The sequence below is a fragment of the Nylanderia fulva genome, unplaced genomic scaffold (genome assembly GCF_048542155.1).
Source record: "Nylanderia fulva isolate GAGA-0341 unplaced genomic scaffold, ASM4854215v1 Scaffold7, whole genome shotgun sequence".
In the NCBI taxonomy this organism is placed as follows: domain Eukaryota; kingdom Metazoa; phylum Arthropoda; class Insecta; order Hymenoptera; family Formicidae; genus Nylanderia; species Nylanderia fulva.
The window spans coordinates 5,844-19,669 of NW_028190807.1; the positions used below are offsets into that span (position 1 = coordinate 5,844).

The window sequence follows — 13,826 nt, forward strand, 5'->3', positions numbered from 1 at the left end:
TGGGTAAAATTATTTATGCTATTAAAATTTTGAAACTAATTACTATAATCAGATATATATTTCTGTTCTTTATCTATATTTTCGATAACATTTTCTTTTTGCAAAGTAACTGCAATACATTATTACAATTACATATTACATAATTTATTGCATTTTAATAGGGCTATATCACAGATTAATAGACAGATCGCCAAAGGTCTGGATGAAGGAGAGACCAGCATTTCTCACTGATTTCAGCGCCATATCGTAGTAGTGGTCAATGCAGTAACTATTAATACGTTCCCAAGATAAGAGCGTCTCATGCTCATGAACTCGTCCGGCGGCATGTACGAGATTTATCTTTTCGTAGCGTTCGCGTATTTCGGAAAGGACAGAATTTTATGATGTTATAAATAAATAAATAAATAAAATATTAACCTGACCTATTATAATTATTTTTTAATAAATGTTTCATTATTATTATCATCTAAGTCTAAGTCGTTTAATTAATTTTTAGTTTTTTAATAATTAATTTAATTTATTCTAATCATTTTAATATGTGAAAAATACTAATACGTATACGTTTTATAATGAATTAATATATTTCGAGAGTCGAATTATATATTTTTAATAATATAAAAGTGTTCAAAAATTATATTTGACTTTTAATTTTAATTATTTTAGCAAAGAGTTCCGAAATCTCTTACACACATAATAGGGATTTTGTTCATCCATATAATTCGCAATTAAGTATATATGTTAATTATTAATTTTAATAAAATACAAAATTAAAATTAAAGGTCAAATATAATTTTTGAACATAAATATATTTAATTCGTTATAAAACGTATACCCGCGTGATAGTATTTTTCTCGTACAAAAATAACTAGAACAAATTAAATTACTCATAAAAAAATTAAAAAATAATTAAATAATTTATATTATATATGATAATAATAAAACATTTTATAAAAAAACAGATTCAATAAATATAAGTATATATATAACATGTACTTATATTTATTGAATCTGTTTTTTAATAAAATGTTTTATAAGCTTAGAAAACTTGACTTTGACGTAACTAGCAAATTTTATTTAATTATTTCACGACGGTTTGACGTAATAAAATGTTTTATTATTATTATATAAAATATAAGTTTAGATTCTTTAATTAATTTTTAATCTTTTATGATTAATTTAATTTACTCTAATTATTTTTGTACGAGAAAAATACTATCATGGGTATACGTTTTATAATTAATTTAATATATTTGTGTTTAAAAATTATATTTGACCTTTAATTTTAATTTTTATTTTATTAAAATTAATAATTAACATATATACTTAATTGCGAATTATATGGATGAAAAAAATCCCCATTATGTGTGTAAGAGATTTCGGAACTCTTTGCTATAAAATAATTAAAATTAAAAGTCAAATATAATTTTTGAACACTTTTATATTATTAAGAATATATAATTCGATTCCCGAAATATATTAATTCATTATAAAACGTATACGTGATATTATTTTTCTCATATAAAAATGACTAGAATAAATTAAATTAATTATTAAAAAACTAAAAAGTAATTAAACGACTTAGACTTAGATGATAATAATAATGAAACATTTTATTAAAAAAAGATTCAATAACTAGTAGGTCAGGTTATAATTTTTTATTTATTTATTTATAACATTATGAGCTATTAAGCTCATCATCTCGTTCTCTCTCTGTCTTGCTTTCATTCGGCAAGTCACAAACGATATATGATACTCGTATGTTCCTACTTCAACTCTCGAGAATCTGAAACAAACGAAACTCGTGTCCAATATACAGGGTGTCCGGTAACTAACAGACCAATGATTACAAATGGATTCTTTGGTCAATTTGGGAACGATTTTTCCTCAGCGAAAATGTCGAAAAAGGTCATCATTTTTTACAACTTTCCAATCTTTGTCATTATGTATCTTTATAACTAAGCCTTAAATTAAAATTTTATTATAGTAAACTCTACCTGAAATTAACTGAAGAATGTAATTATGTTAGACTTTTAACTCCAAAACGTTTAGTTTTCAAAAAACCTATTTTTTTCAATCGCTTATAACTCGAAAATTATTGACTTCTCAACATTTTTGCTAAGGAAAAATCGTCTCCAAATTGGCCAGAGAATCCGCCCTTAATCATTGGTCCGTTAGTTACCGGACACCTTGTATATATTATATAAAAGTGTATAGCACGTCAGAAGCTTGTGAGCTTACAGCGATAAGTAAAAACAATTGCGTATTTATTTCATTGCGTTTATCTGTTTAAACGCGCGCTTTAATTTTTCCAACGTTTTTGCCTGTTTATATTTTAAAGGTCCTCTCTTTTAAAAATCTTGTTTTAAAGATCCTCTCCGCGAGCAAAATTCGAAAACATAAATTATTTAATATTTTTACTTTATTATTTGTAAATCCTCGGTAATTTCAAAATTTTTCTATTTGAAAATTATTAATTTTCTATTGCCAATTAATTTTATCACAGACTTTACTCTTACTCTCATTGCACTTTCGTTTGCGGTTTTCAGTATACGATTTTTTATCGTAGTTACTGAAAATTATTATTGTGAATTATACTTGTGCAGTGATTTGAAGAATTTACAATTTCGTTGAAATTGTTGATTTTTCAAAAAAATTACGAGATTCGCGGAAATTGCGTGCTTTCTTGGCATTTTCCGTTCGCGGCAGGCGGTTTATTTTTGATTGTTGCAAGTGTTTTTGTTTTTTTTTTATTAAAATAGATAATAATAATGTGAAATAAATCACGATATTTGACAGATGTGCATATATATAGAAATTGTAATAATAATAATATTATATCATAAAATTGTAAATTGTTTCAATTTTTTATAGACTGCGATAAAAGATTTTACATTTGGATAAGAAACTGCGGTAAGTAAAAATATAAAATTCTTGAAAACGTAAAAATATTTGATAACGTAAAAAGGTGAACTTTGAAAAATAAGGAACTTAAAAATTGCACTAATAAATGGGCTATATATATGTGAGCCGTGCGCGGATGTAAGGTGTGTTATATCGAAATTTAATTAATAGAATTGAGAATTAATCCCAATTTTAAGTTTTACAAATGTCCAAGCTAATTTTTTGTACCTTGTGTACATTTTTGAAAGTTATATCGAAAAATTAAATTTCAATATGCGTCTTACATCTCACATTTCGCATACGGCTCACATATAGCCTATTTATCTCTTATACTTTATTTCAACCCTTATAGAAATTTATTACTAGTAACGCCAATTTATCACTTATTTCGAGTAATTAATCACTTTTATTTCGAATACTTAAATTACTGTATATTATAGTATTTTAAATACTCAAAATAAGTGATTAATTGGCGTAGTGATAAATTTCTACAAGAGAATAAGGAGCCTTTAAATTCTTAATGTAAAAAATTTCAAGTAATTTTCTTTAATAAAATTTAATTAAAAAATTTAATTAAAAAATTTTTGAACACTGTGTTATATCACATTTAAAATCGTGATTATTTCAATAAAAAAACATTTTATGTGTAAAAAATATATTTTTTATATTTAATAAATTTTATATATATATGCATATATGTAAAATATTCTCTCTCTCTCTCTCTCTCTCTCTCTCTCTCTCACACACACACACACACACACACAACGGGGGCCAAATCTCTCAAATTGGTCTCATGATCAATTAGCCTGGATTCGCACCAGGGGCAAAGTCTGTTGGTAATGTCAAACGAATTTAGCCTGGACTTGCACCAGGGGCAAAGTCTTTTGGTCGAGTCTACGAAATTTAGCACGGACTCGAACCAGGGGCAAAGTCTTTTGGTTCAAGTCTACGAATTTAGCACGGACTCGAACCAGGGGCAAAGTGTGTCGGTAAGGGGCAAAGTCTATCGCACGAAGATGGCGGTCTCTTCTTTAGGCAGGCCTTTGGCGATCTGTCTATTAATCTGTGGCCTGGGTGTACTGCCACAGATTAATAGACAGATCGCCAAAGGTCTGGATGAAGGAGAGACCAGCATTTCTCACTGATTTCAGCGCCATATTGTAGTAGTGGTCAATGCAGTAACTATTAATACGTTCCCAAGATAAGAGCGTCTCATGCTCATGAACTCGTCCGGCGGCATGTACGAGATTTATCTTTTCGTAGCGTTCGCGTATTTCGGAAAGGACAGAATTTTATGATGTTATAAATAAATAAATAAATAAAATATTAACCTGACCTATTATAATTATTTTTTAATAAATGTTTCATTATTATTATCATCTCAGTCTAAGTCGTTTAATTAATTTTTAGTTTTTTAATAATTAATTTAATTTATTCTAATCATTTTAATATGTGAAAAATACTAATACGTATACGTTTTATAATGAATTAATATATTTCGAGAGTCGAATTATATATTTTTAATAATATAAAAGTGTTCAAAAATTATATTTGACTTTTAATTTTAATTATTTTAGCAAAGAGTTCCGAAATCTCTTACACACATAATAGGGATTTTGTTCATCCATATAATTCGCAATTAAGTATATATGTTAATTATTAATTTTAATAAAATACAAAATTAAAATTAAAGGTCAAATATAATTTTTGAACATAAATATATTTAATTTGTTATAAAACGTATACTTGTGATAGTATTTTTCTCGTACAAAAATAACTAGAATAAATTAAATTACTCATAAAAAAATAAAAAAATAATTAAATAATTTATATTTTATATGATAATAATAAAACATTTTATAAAAAAAACAGATTTAATAAATATAAGTATATATATAACATGTACTTATATTTATTGAATCTGTTTTTTAATAAAATGTTTTATAAGCTTAGAAAACTTGACTTTGACGTAACTAGCAAATTTTATTTAATTATTTCACGACGGTTTGACGTAATAAAATGTTTTATTCTATATCCCCCTACTTTAATTGTTGGCAGATGTTTTTGGCGATGGTGCCGTCCCCAGTCACCCGGGGGTAAACCTGGATCGATTCGCATCTCGTCAAATGTCCCCCCAAAAAAATCTGGCGGGGACTGGGATTCCGGATTCCATAGGGGGAAAGGGTTTTCCGTAGGAAAAAAATTCCATCGGCACTTTTCACCCTTAAATCTCGCAGCAAAATTTAAATTTTCCACATCCTTTGTTTGTGACAAACCCTATATCCATTTTTAATTTTATTGTGAAATTCTTACTAAAAATGAATTGTCATATTTTTTTTTTTTAAAATATCAGTACGAGACGGGCTTGCCCTTGTGCCACCCCCGCTCTCCTTCAGGTTTGGGGTTACATGTCTTACGGGCCCTTTCTGTCCTCAGGGTAACCCGCGGTGAGTATTTCCTGCTTATTCATCGTGCAGAAAGTGTCCGAGGTTGATCAGAATCCGCGAACCCCATATATCATATAATTATTTTATATTATCGAATTCAGGATTTTTTTTTTTTTTTCCCCGTTTCCCCAAAATTGTTGATTTTTGGTTTCTTGCTCCAATTGTCATTTTTTTTTCTAAGTTTTTTCCTTAAATTCGTAATCACGTAAGTCGTTTGCTCAGGTGGTACTTTTTTATTACACTTTCTGCCTTTTTGTTTTCCCTTTTAATTTCTAAGAGGGGTGCCGTAACTAGTCTGTTTTTCCCCCCCCCCACTTATTTTTCTTTTTTATAAGTGCGAAAAATTTTAGATGATCTGTCAAAAATTTAAAGGGGAGATTTCTTATACGGATGTCCTTAACTTTTTTTTTTGTTTGTAGAAAAAAATGTTCCGGAAAAAATTTGATGGTTTCGAGGGGGGGGGGAAAAATAGAAGATAAACCTTTAAAACTTGCCCTTTGAATAGTGGCTTGAAGGTCCCTTCATGTCTTAAATGAACACTATTTTCATGGCTTTCTTTTTAGTTTATCTAGAGCTTTCCAAAAACCCTATAATAAAGTATTTCTTTCATAAGCACTTTTGAGTTTTAAAAAGGTTCGAGTTAAAAATTTTTGATAAAATGTAAAATTTTTTGTAAATTTTGAAACTATAAATTTTTGTCGGAAACATATTTTTACATGAAAAAAAAAAAGGTATTTGGGATGAAAAACATACCCCTTTCCGCAAGGGGGATTAAAAAAAATATTAATAATTATCCTTTTATTAGTGGAAAATGTTCACCAAGTTTCATTTTTTAATTTGTCTGAATAATTTGAGAAAAAAATGAAACTTAATTTTCTACCTTCCTCTTTAGAAAAGTTCCTCACGGAGAAATATTAAGAAAATATATTTATATAATAAGAAATCTTCCTTAATTTTCGACAAATAATCATCTCCTAAAATTTTCCACACTTATTTAGATACACTCTGTATATTTATAATAAAAAAATTAAACTATTGAACTAAAAAGGATATATTTACTGTACTGTAAATTAAATTTTTGTTTTTTCAAAAATTTATTTATCTTTTTCAAACTTTTATTTTATTTTTAAAGCTTTTGCCTCATGTAGAGGGCACTGACGTGTCTAGTTACGGTATTGTTTATAATGTGTTACATTTAAGAAATCTAAAAAAAACCTTATGTTATTGATAGGATCAGTAATTGCCATGTAATTTTTGCATTAGAAGCAATATTATGAAGAACATTCGTAAAGAGAAAAATATTATTCTGATCTTCTTCAGCCTCTATTACATATATCTTCTTATTGTATCGTTATCATATTTATAACATAATTTATTGGGTAAAAAGCAATAAACATATTATTCTCTTTGCAGCCATGTAGACGTGTTAATGTCAAAATAAAGCAGGACGTTGCTAAAGTAGTAGATACTCTTGATATTGAGCATCTCTGAAAAAAACTGCGGGTTTTGCGCTGTTGGAATCCGTTGTGCTCTTTACATTTTTATTTAGTGCAACCCCCCGGTTTAAATAAGTTTATTTATACCATTTTAATTTTTAAATTTTTATTTTATTTTTTAAATATTTATATTTTCATTAGTTCCCTACTAAATATTTTTTTATTAAATTTTTGGAGACTAAAATTAGGGTTCAGTTATGTTTAACAGTTTTAGGGTTTTTTTTTTATTTTAATATTTTTATTAATCCCTACATGAGATTCTATTTTTAATCCTTTTTATCCCGTTGCCTATTGTGAGGCTCTCATGCCGTCATAACCAAGATTTACGAATGTGGGGCCCGTCGTTTTCCCACAGAGTATCTTCCCCTTTGGGCCCTTCTCCTATACGCCCCTATTGTAATAATATTAACGGAGCTTATATATTTTACACCCTTTGTGAATTTCAAGAGGCCCCCACTAGTGTTTTCAGAAAAGGGGACAATTTTTAAAACCTGGAAGCAAGGGGAAGGGGGAAAAAAAAGGACAAAAAAAAAAAGGGGGAAAAATAAAAACTTTTTTTTTTTTTTTTTAGAATATATATATTTAGAATATTCTACAATAAATAGCTCAATTTGTAATGTATTCGATGTTAAATTTGATAGTTATTTAATTCTAATATTATTTCTTTTAAACTGATATATATATACAGAATTTTTTAACAATGTAAATATTTTTAATATATATATATTTTTTAAGTTGTTATGTGTTGACATATTCGTAAATAAAATATATAACCACAAGAAATAATTCTCTAAATTGATTAGAATCTAAATAAAGAATCTAGTAAAAACTAAATAAAAAATCTAGATATTGTAATCGTGTACGTGTATAATATTTATAAAATTAACCTAATAATATTTTAGTAATATACATTTGATTAATATAAATAAACATGTTACTATTATTATACGAGAATCTTTAAAATTGTTTACTATATTTAATTCAATTATTTAAAAAATTTAAATATATATTTAATACCTTATGAAACATTTTTTTGTAATTTATCACCATTATCATTTTTTTCAAATGTTTGTTTTTAATTTAAAGTAGGAAATAATGTAGAATCACAATTAATAATTTATTAATTTATTTATAATTACAATTATATTGTGTATATGTACAGACACATACACGTAATATATACACTATAATTGAAGTTACATGCGCATGACTAGCTATACTTACGTAAAACGTATGTTTCAAAAATCTAAAAAAAAATTGTTTTGTGACTATAATCTGCATTATTGATCCCTATATCTTGCTGCTTTTTTTGCACAATTTTCATTGCAATATATAGTGCAATGTAGTACATATATACTTAATAACATAATAAATGTATATCTGTTTATAATGCAATGTGTAATATATTACTCTCTCTTATTAATAATAAATTTATATATATATATATATTCATATAATAAAAATTTTATCTTAATTACAAAGCATTTAATGCATCTTCATAATTATAGAATGATTATGCTCTATATATGTATATTTTAAATTATAAATTATTATTAGTAGAGAGTGCAACATTACAATATCATTAAAATGTAACATTTTTGAACACTCTTCTTTTCCTTGAAAAGGCACGATAAATTTTATAGAAGCAATTTTTATATCTAAAAAACTAAAAGATATTTATCTTATTGTTAGCTTTAAAGTTTAACTTTAAGTTTAAATAAAATGTATCTTATTAGTAAAAATTGAATAATTAAATAAATTATTTACATTAAATTACAATATAAAGATTATCCATTATGTACCCATATATATGTCTTATAAAAAAAGATTAATATTTAAGATAATTTAATAATAAGTTAAAATACTTTAAAATAAAGTTATCTTTTTTGATCAGTTATAGGATTATATAATGCTACTGTTCTTTGATTATTGAATGTTTTGAGCGTAATATAAAAATTTGAAACATCCCAAAAATATATATTTTCTGAAAAATGTGCTTTTTAAATAAAAAAGAGGATTTTTAATATTATGAAATCAATAAAATAAAATATTAATAAGATTGATATTGTAACAAAATTAAAAGTTATTTAAATATTAACATAACAAAGTTTGTACGTTATACACAAACAATTTATTTTGTTTGATAATATTGCAAATGTAATTATAATATATAAATTGAGTTTGTTAATATCAATAAGATATAAGATGGAATATAATAAAATTATAAATAATATAAATGATATAAAAGACAAGAGATTTAAAATTAAATACCATAGCGCTTATAAATATACTTTTATTGTTTACTTTTACTGTTAATTATTGACTAAAATAAATATTTTTTTCTTATAAGATTTGAAAGAATCATAGTTATTTAATAAATAATAATTATTCTTTCTAATGACTCTCCTTTTGATAATAATGAATAAATAATCTCTTTTAATTTTGCTTTTTAATCTTTTATCATTGTCTCTCGTCTGCAAAAATAATATATTATAAATTTTGTTTAAAATATTAATATAATTAACGTATTTTTAACATTGTATAAATTCTTCATTTAATTGCACATCGTATCATTAGCGCACTTATGCGCTGCTAATCATGTAACATTCATGATTTTATTATAAGTTGCAATCTGTAAAAATTCAAAAATTCTTTGTACCTGATTATTATCTGTAAAAACTAAACAGAAATTATGTTTTGATAAAATATACAATTATCCCGCATCTGACATATATCATTTTCTTTGTAAGTTTACAACTTCGATGAATGCAGTTTTGTCCAATTTGCAGTGTCCTGCTTTCTGAAATAATAAAAAGATAAAATAAGTATTTACACACATAATGTTGTAAACAAAAGTGACGTTAATTGTTATTGAAATTATGTTATATTATTAATCAATATTATTTATATTTTAATATATTAATGTTTATATTTTCTCATATTCTCTCTGTGAGATTCATATTATTAATAGTCAAATTTTAATTATCTACTGTTTAAAATGTTATTATTGTATTCAATAATTATAATATATATATATATATCTACCATGTAGAGTGGTGGTTCAGTAGGATGGGGATGAAATCCCGATTGCCTGCAATTTGCAATAAAATCCAAGCCATAATCTGGCGTTAACATAAAGAATCCTGTTCTGTAAAGAATCCCATTCTTAGTAAATCAAAATAAATTCTTAGTTTTAAGTTGATAATACAAAAATTATTTCTATTTATTTGTACCGTTTTTAAATGTAATTAATAATATATAATTTTTCCTATTTTTTCATTTATTCTTATTTACTTACTCGTCATATTTGGGTGCACAGACTATCGCTATCGCCTCGGCCATCATAAGCTGATAAGCGCAATGCGTGTGCAGGTCCACGCTTGATAAGAATGCAGTTTGCGTAGGATGTGTCTATAATAATATATAATATTAAATATAATGAGTTATACAGGATGAGATAAAAGTATGAGATTGGCAAAATATCTCAGGAGTGAGACTACATAAAAATATACATGGATTAAAATCGGACACCCTGTATATAAATATTGTCAAGTATGGCGAATCACGATCGGAGAGAGAATTCGAACGATTATTATTTTTTCCCCGTCTCGAGCGTCAAAATAACGCCGTGAAAGATATCGGAAAAATTCTTCGAGACCAGAAAATAAGGCAAGATCATCGAAAAATGAATATTTTACGATATATATATATATATATATATATATATATATATATATATATATATACACGACATCCATCTGGAAGCCTTTTGCATTAATGATTTCATAGTTTATGTAAGATTATATTAAACTGAAGTATAAAACAAAACATCTTGTAAACTATTAACTTTTCGACTATTCTACCCTGATAACTTTTTATGCAGAATAGTGTAAGAATTTATATAAATATATAGGGTAGTTCTATTTACAAAAATTAAATTAACTTTAAAATGGCCCTTAAATTTCACTTCTAGATTAAGGTCAATGATACCATCAAGAGTTCCACTTTGAATCCTACTACTTTTATATTTTCTTTTTTTTTATATTCTACTCTTCCAGAAATATTTTAGCAGTTCCGTACTTTTTTCTCACTCTGTAGAATACTACATAAACAATCCTTGCAACACTTTTCTAACAATCCTTTTGAAGCAAATTAGAAAGAATTAGATAAGAAATTACATGGATCCAACCAAGAGTAATAAGGTTGTGCTGATCCTGATAATCAAAGATATCTTCTTCGTTGTGTGTTGTGCAGGAGTCGGGAGTACCAGTTTGTTCTGGAATCAATAGATGTGTCACCAGCAATTTATTTCGTTCCAATCTGCCAGCCAGAATACCGCACGTCTCTTTGTTGCTCATTGTGTTGGTGAAGGCGAGCTTTAGAAAGTCGTGCATTAATTTAGTTGGCAGGATAACATCGCGCAAAGATAATCCGTCACTCGTCAATAAGGATGGTTTTGTAGAACGATCGATCGTCGGTCTTTTTCTAAATAAAATTTCAATTTTATTTTCATCTTTATCTCCATTAAATTTAAAACTATAAAATTAATTATATTCGCAAATATTAAATATACTAAATATTAATATATTAATTTTAAATATTATATTAAAATATTAAATATTAATATATTAATTTTAAATATTAAATATTAAATATTAAAATATTAAATATTAATATATTAATTTTAAATATTAAAATATTAAATATTAATATATTAAATATATCAAATCTTATAATCTTATATTATAATTGACTTATAAAAATGTTATAAATTTTTAATGAATATGTCATTTTAACAAAACTTACATGTCCTTGAGTCCTTTATCATTTCTCATAGGACTTCCATTCTTGGGTGTTATAGATGGCAACTCTTTCACCTCCTCTGGTATTACCATATTTATACTGTTTGCAGTTTTTGCTGCTTGAACAGCAGCCAAAGCAGCCAATTTGTTTTTCTTTTCTTCTTCTTCCTTTTGCCTGAGCAAAATGTTATACTAATATATAATTCTTCATAATAAAAATTGGAAAAATAAAATAAAAATGAAGAAAAATTTAATTATTTATATTATATAGTTATTAAAAATATATAATATTGAAATTTTTAATAAAACACTTAAAAAAACAATATTAGAAATAAAAAAATCTTTTTAATATAAAAAACTAATTTTATAAGAAAAATTTGATAAAAATTTTTTTATCATAAAATAAATTATGTATTAAAGATTTCTTATATACAAAAATACTTTTTATTCTCAATTAATTAATTATTTATGATAATACTTAAGCATATATATCTGCAATTAAATTGTATATAATTATTTTAATTTCTATATAAGAAATATGTAAAAAATATATACCTTTGAAGCTCTTCTTGCCTCAAACGTTCCTTTTCGATTTTTTCCCTCTCTTTCAAATCTTCCAAATACTTGTCCAACTCTGCCTGATATTGTTCCAGCAATTGTTTTTTCAATTCTTCAGCTTTAGGAATAACAACTCTTAAAGCATGCTTATTCATCATCTTATCCCTGGCTGGTATACTGCCATATTGTGGATGGTTCCCTATTTTGTCTACAAAAAGCCTATCAACATAAAAATATTTAATGTAATGATTATTATATTTAATACTTGGTAATATAATTTTATATATATATATATATATATATATGTACATATTATTAGAGTACGCATTTTATTAATAAAGAATTAAGATTATTAATTTTTAATAATTTTATAAATAAAAAAGGAAAAAAGTAAAAGAAACAAAGTTGAATGCTTCTAATTAATTATTACCTACGTTATAAACTTCATGTATAGAATGAAGGCATTCTCGTAGTTGCTATCTTGCATATTCATGTCTGCTAATCTGACCATTTCCACTCCAGTGCGATAATATCTAAAATTTAAAAATATAATAAAAAATAAATTAAATATTAATATAAAATTATTATATGATATTAAATCCAATTTTTAAATTTGTTTAGTCAAATTCAAATAAATTTAACTGTTATTTATAATTTTATATTACGTTCCATGGGTCTACACTGAATATATTTTATAAAATATTTTTTAATGTATTCGCATATAATAAAATATATGTATATTAAATTAAAAATTAATATATTTACTTTTTGTTCCAAATTTTCAGAAGTTTCAAAATATATCATTTTTTATTAATATATTTTTATGCAATTAATTATTTACCTTCCAGGTGGAATATTGGGATCAATGTCCACCTTCGAAGCATTTTCCGAAAGATTTTTGAGCCTTTGCTTGGGATCTATAACACCCTTTTCCTTCCAAAGTTGTTGCCTGTTCTTGTCCATTGTTTTTAGGTTATATAATTGTGCCGCCCGATATATGACGAACGTTTGCGAAAAAGAAACGCATTCACTTTCTTTTCAAATTTTCTGGTCTCGAAGAATTTTTCCGATATCTTTCACGGCGTTATTTTGACGCTCGAGACGGGGAAAAAATAATAATCGTTCGAATTCTCTCTCCGATCGTGATTCGCCATACTTGACAATATTTATATACAGGGTGTCCGATTTTAATCCATCACCTTTCGTAACTTTGCGGGTCGTCGAGAAAAATGTTTTACAGACAAAGTTGTAGGGGGTCATCTGATGGTGACCTTGAGCTTGACCTTGGGTCAAATTTGAAGGTCATTTGAAGGTCAATATAAAAATTTTAATTCAGAATTCCTACTTCTCATTAAAGAATTAATAAAAAAAATATCCTGCGTAGCAAACTGATGTCATTACATCGAAATGACGTTAAGGTGCATTTTCATGCTGACGCTTGACGCCTGATTCGGGCGTCAAAACTGTCACGTGATTTTCAGCGTCAAAGGATAAAAGCTCAGCCACAGATTAATAGACAGATCGCCAAAGGTCTGGATGAAGGAGAGACCAGCATTTCTCACTGATTTCAGCGCCATATCGTAGTAGTGGTCAATGCAGTAACTATTAATACGTTCCCAAGA

At 26.1% G+C, this 13,826-nt stretch overlaps 1 protein-coding gene across 1 annotated transcript; it reads right to left on the reverse strand.

The window, feature by feature from the left end:
• Positions 1-9,276: 9,276 nt before the first annotated feature.
• On the reverse strand, positions 9,277-13,496 carry LOC146720377 (STAM-binding protein-like A). The gene is made up of 9 exons (XM_085488586.1): positions 13,046-13,496; positions 12,639-12,737; positions 12,202-12,423; positions 11,651-11,821; positions 11,023-11,329; positions 10,143-10,255; positions 9,890-9,992; positions 9,504-9,644; positions 9,277-9,318 (listed from the first exon to the last, which is right to left on the reverse strand). Exons 1-8 carry the CDS (start codon positions 13,165-13,167, stop codon positions 9,579-9,581), a joined length of 1,203 nt encoding a protein of 400 aa, XP_085344712.1. The 5' UTR covers positions 13,168-13,496; the 3' UTR covers positions 9,277-9,318; positions 9,504-9,578.
• Positions 13,497-13,826: the final 330 nt, after the last annotated feature.

Excerpts from the sequence above, each read along its gene's own strand:
- LOC146720377 (XM_085488586.1), bottom strand. The coding sequence starts at position 13,167 with ATGGACAAGAACAGGCAACAACTTTGGAAGGAAAAGGGTGTTATAGAT. Across the intron at positions 12,738-13,045 it reads CCCAATATTCCACCTGGAAG|ATATTATCGCACTGGAGTGG; the intron begins GTAAATAATTAA and ends TTTAAATTTTAG. Across the intron at positions 11,822-12,201 it reads AGGCAAGAAGAGCTTCAAAG|GCAAAAGGAAGAAGAAGAAA; the intron begins GTATATATTTTT and ends CATTTTGCTCAG.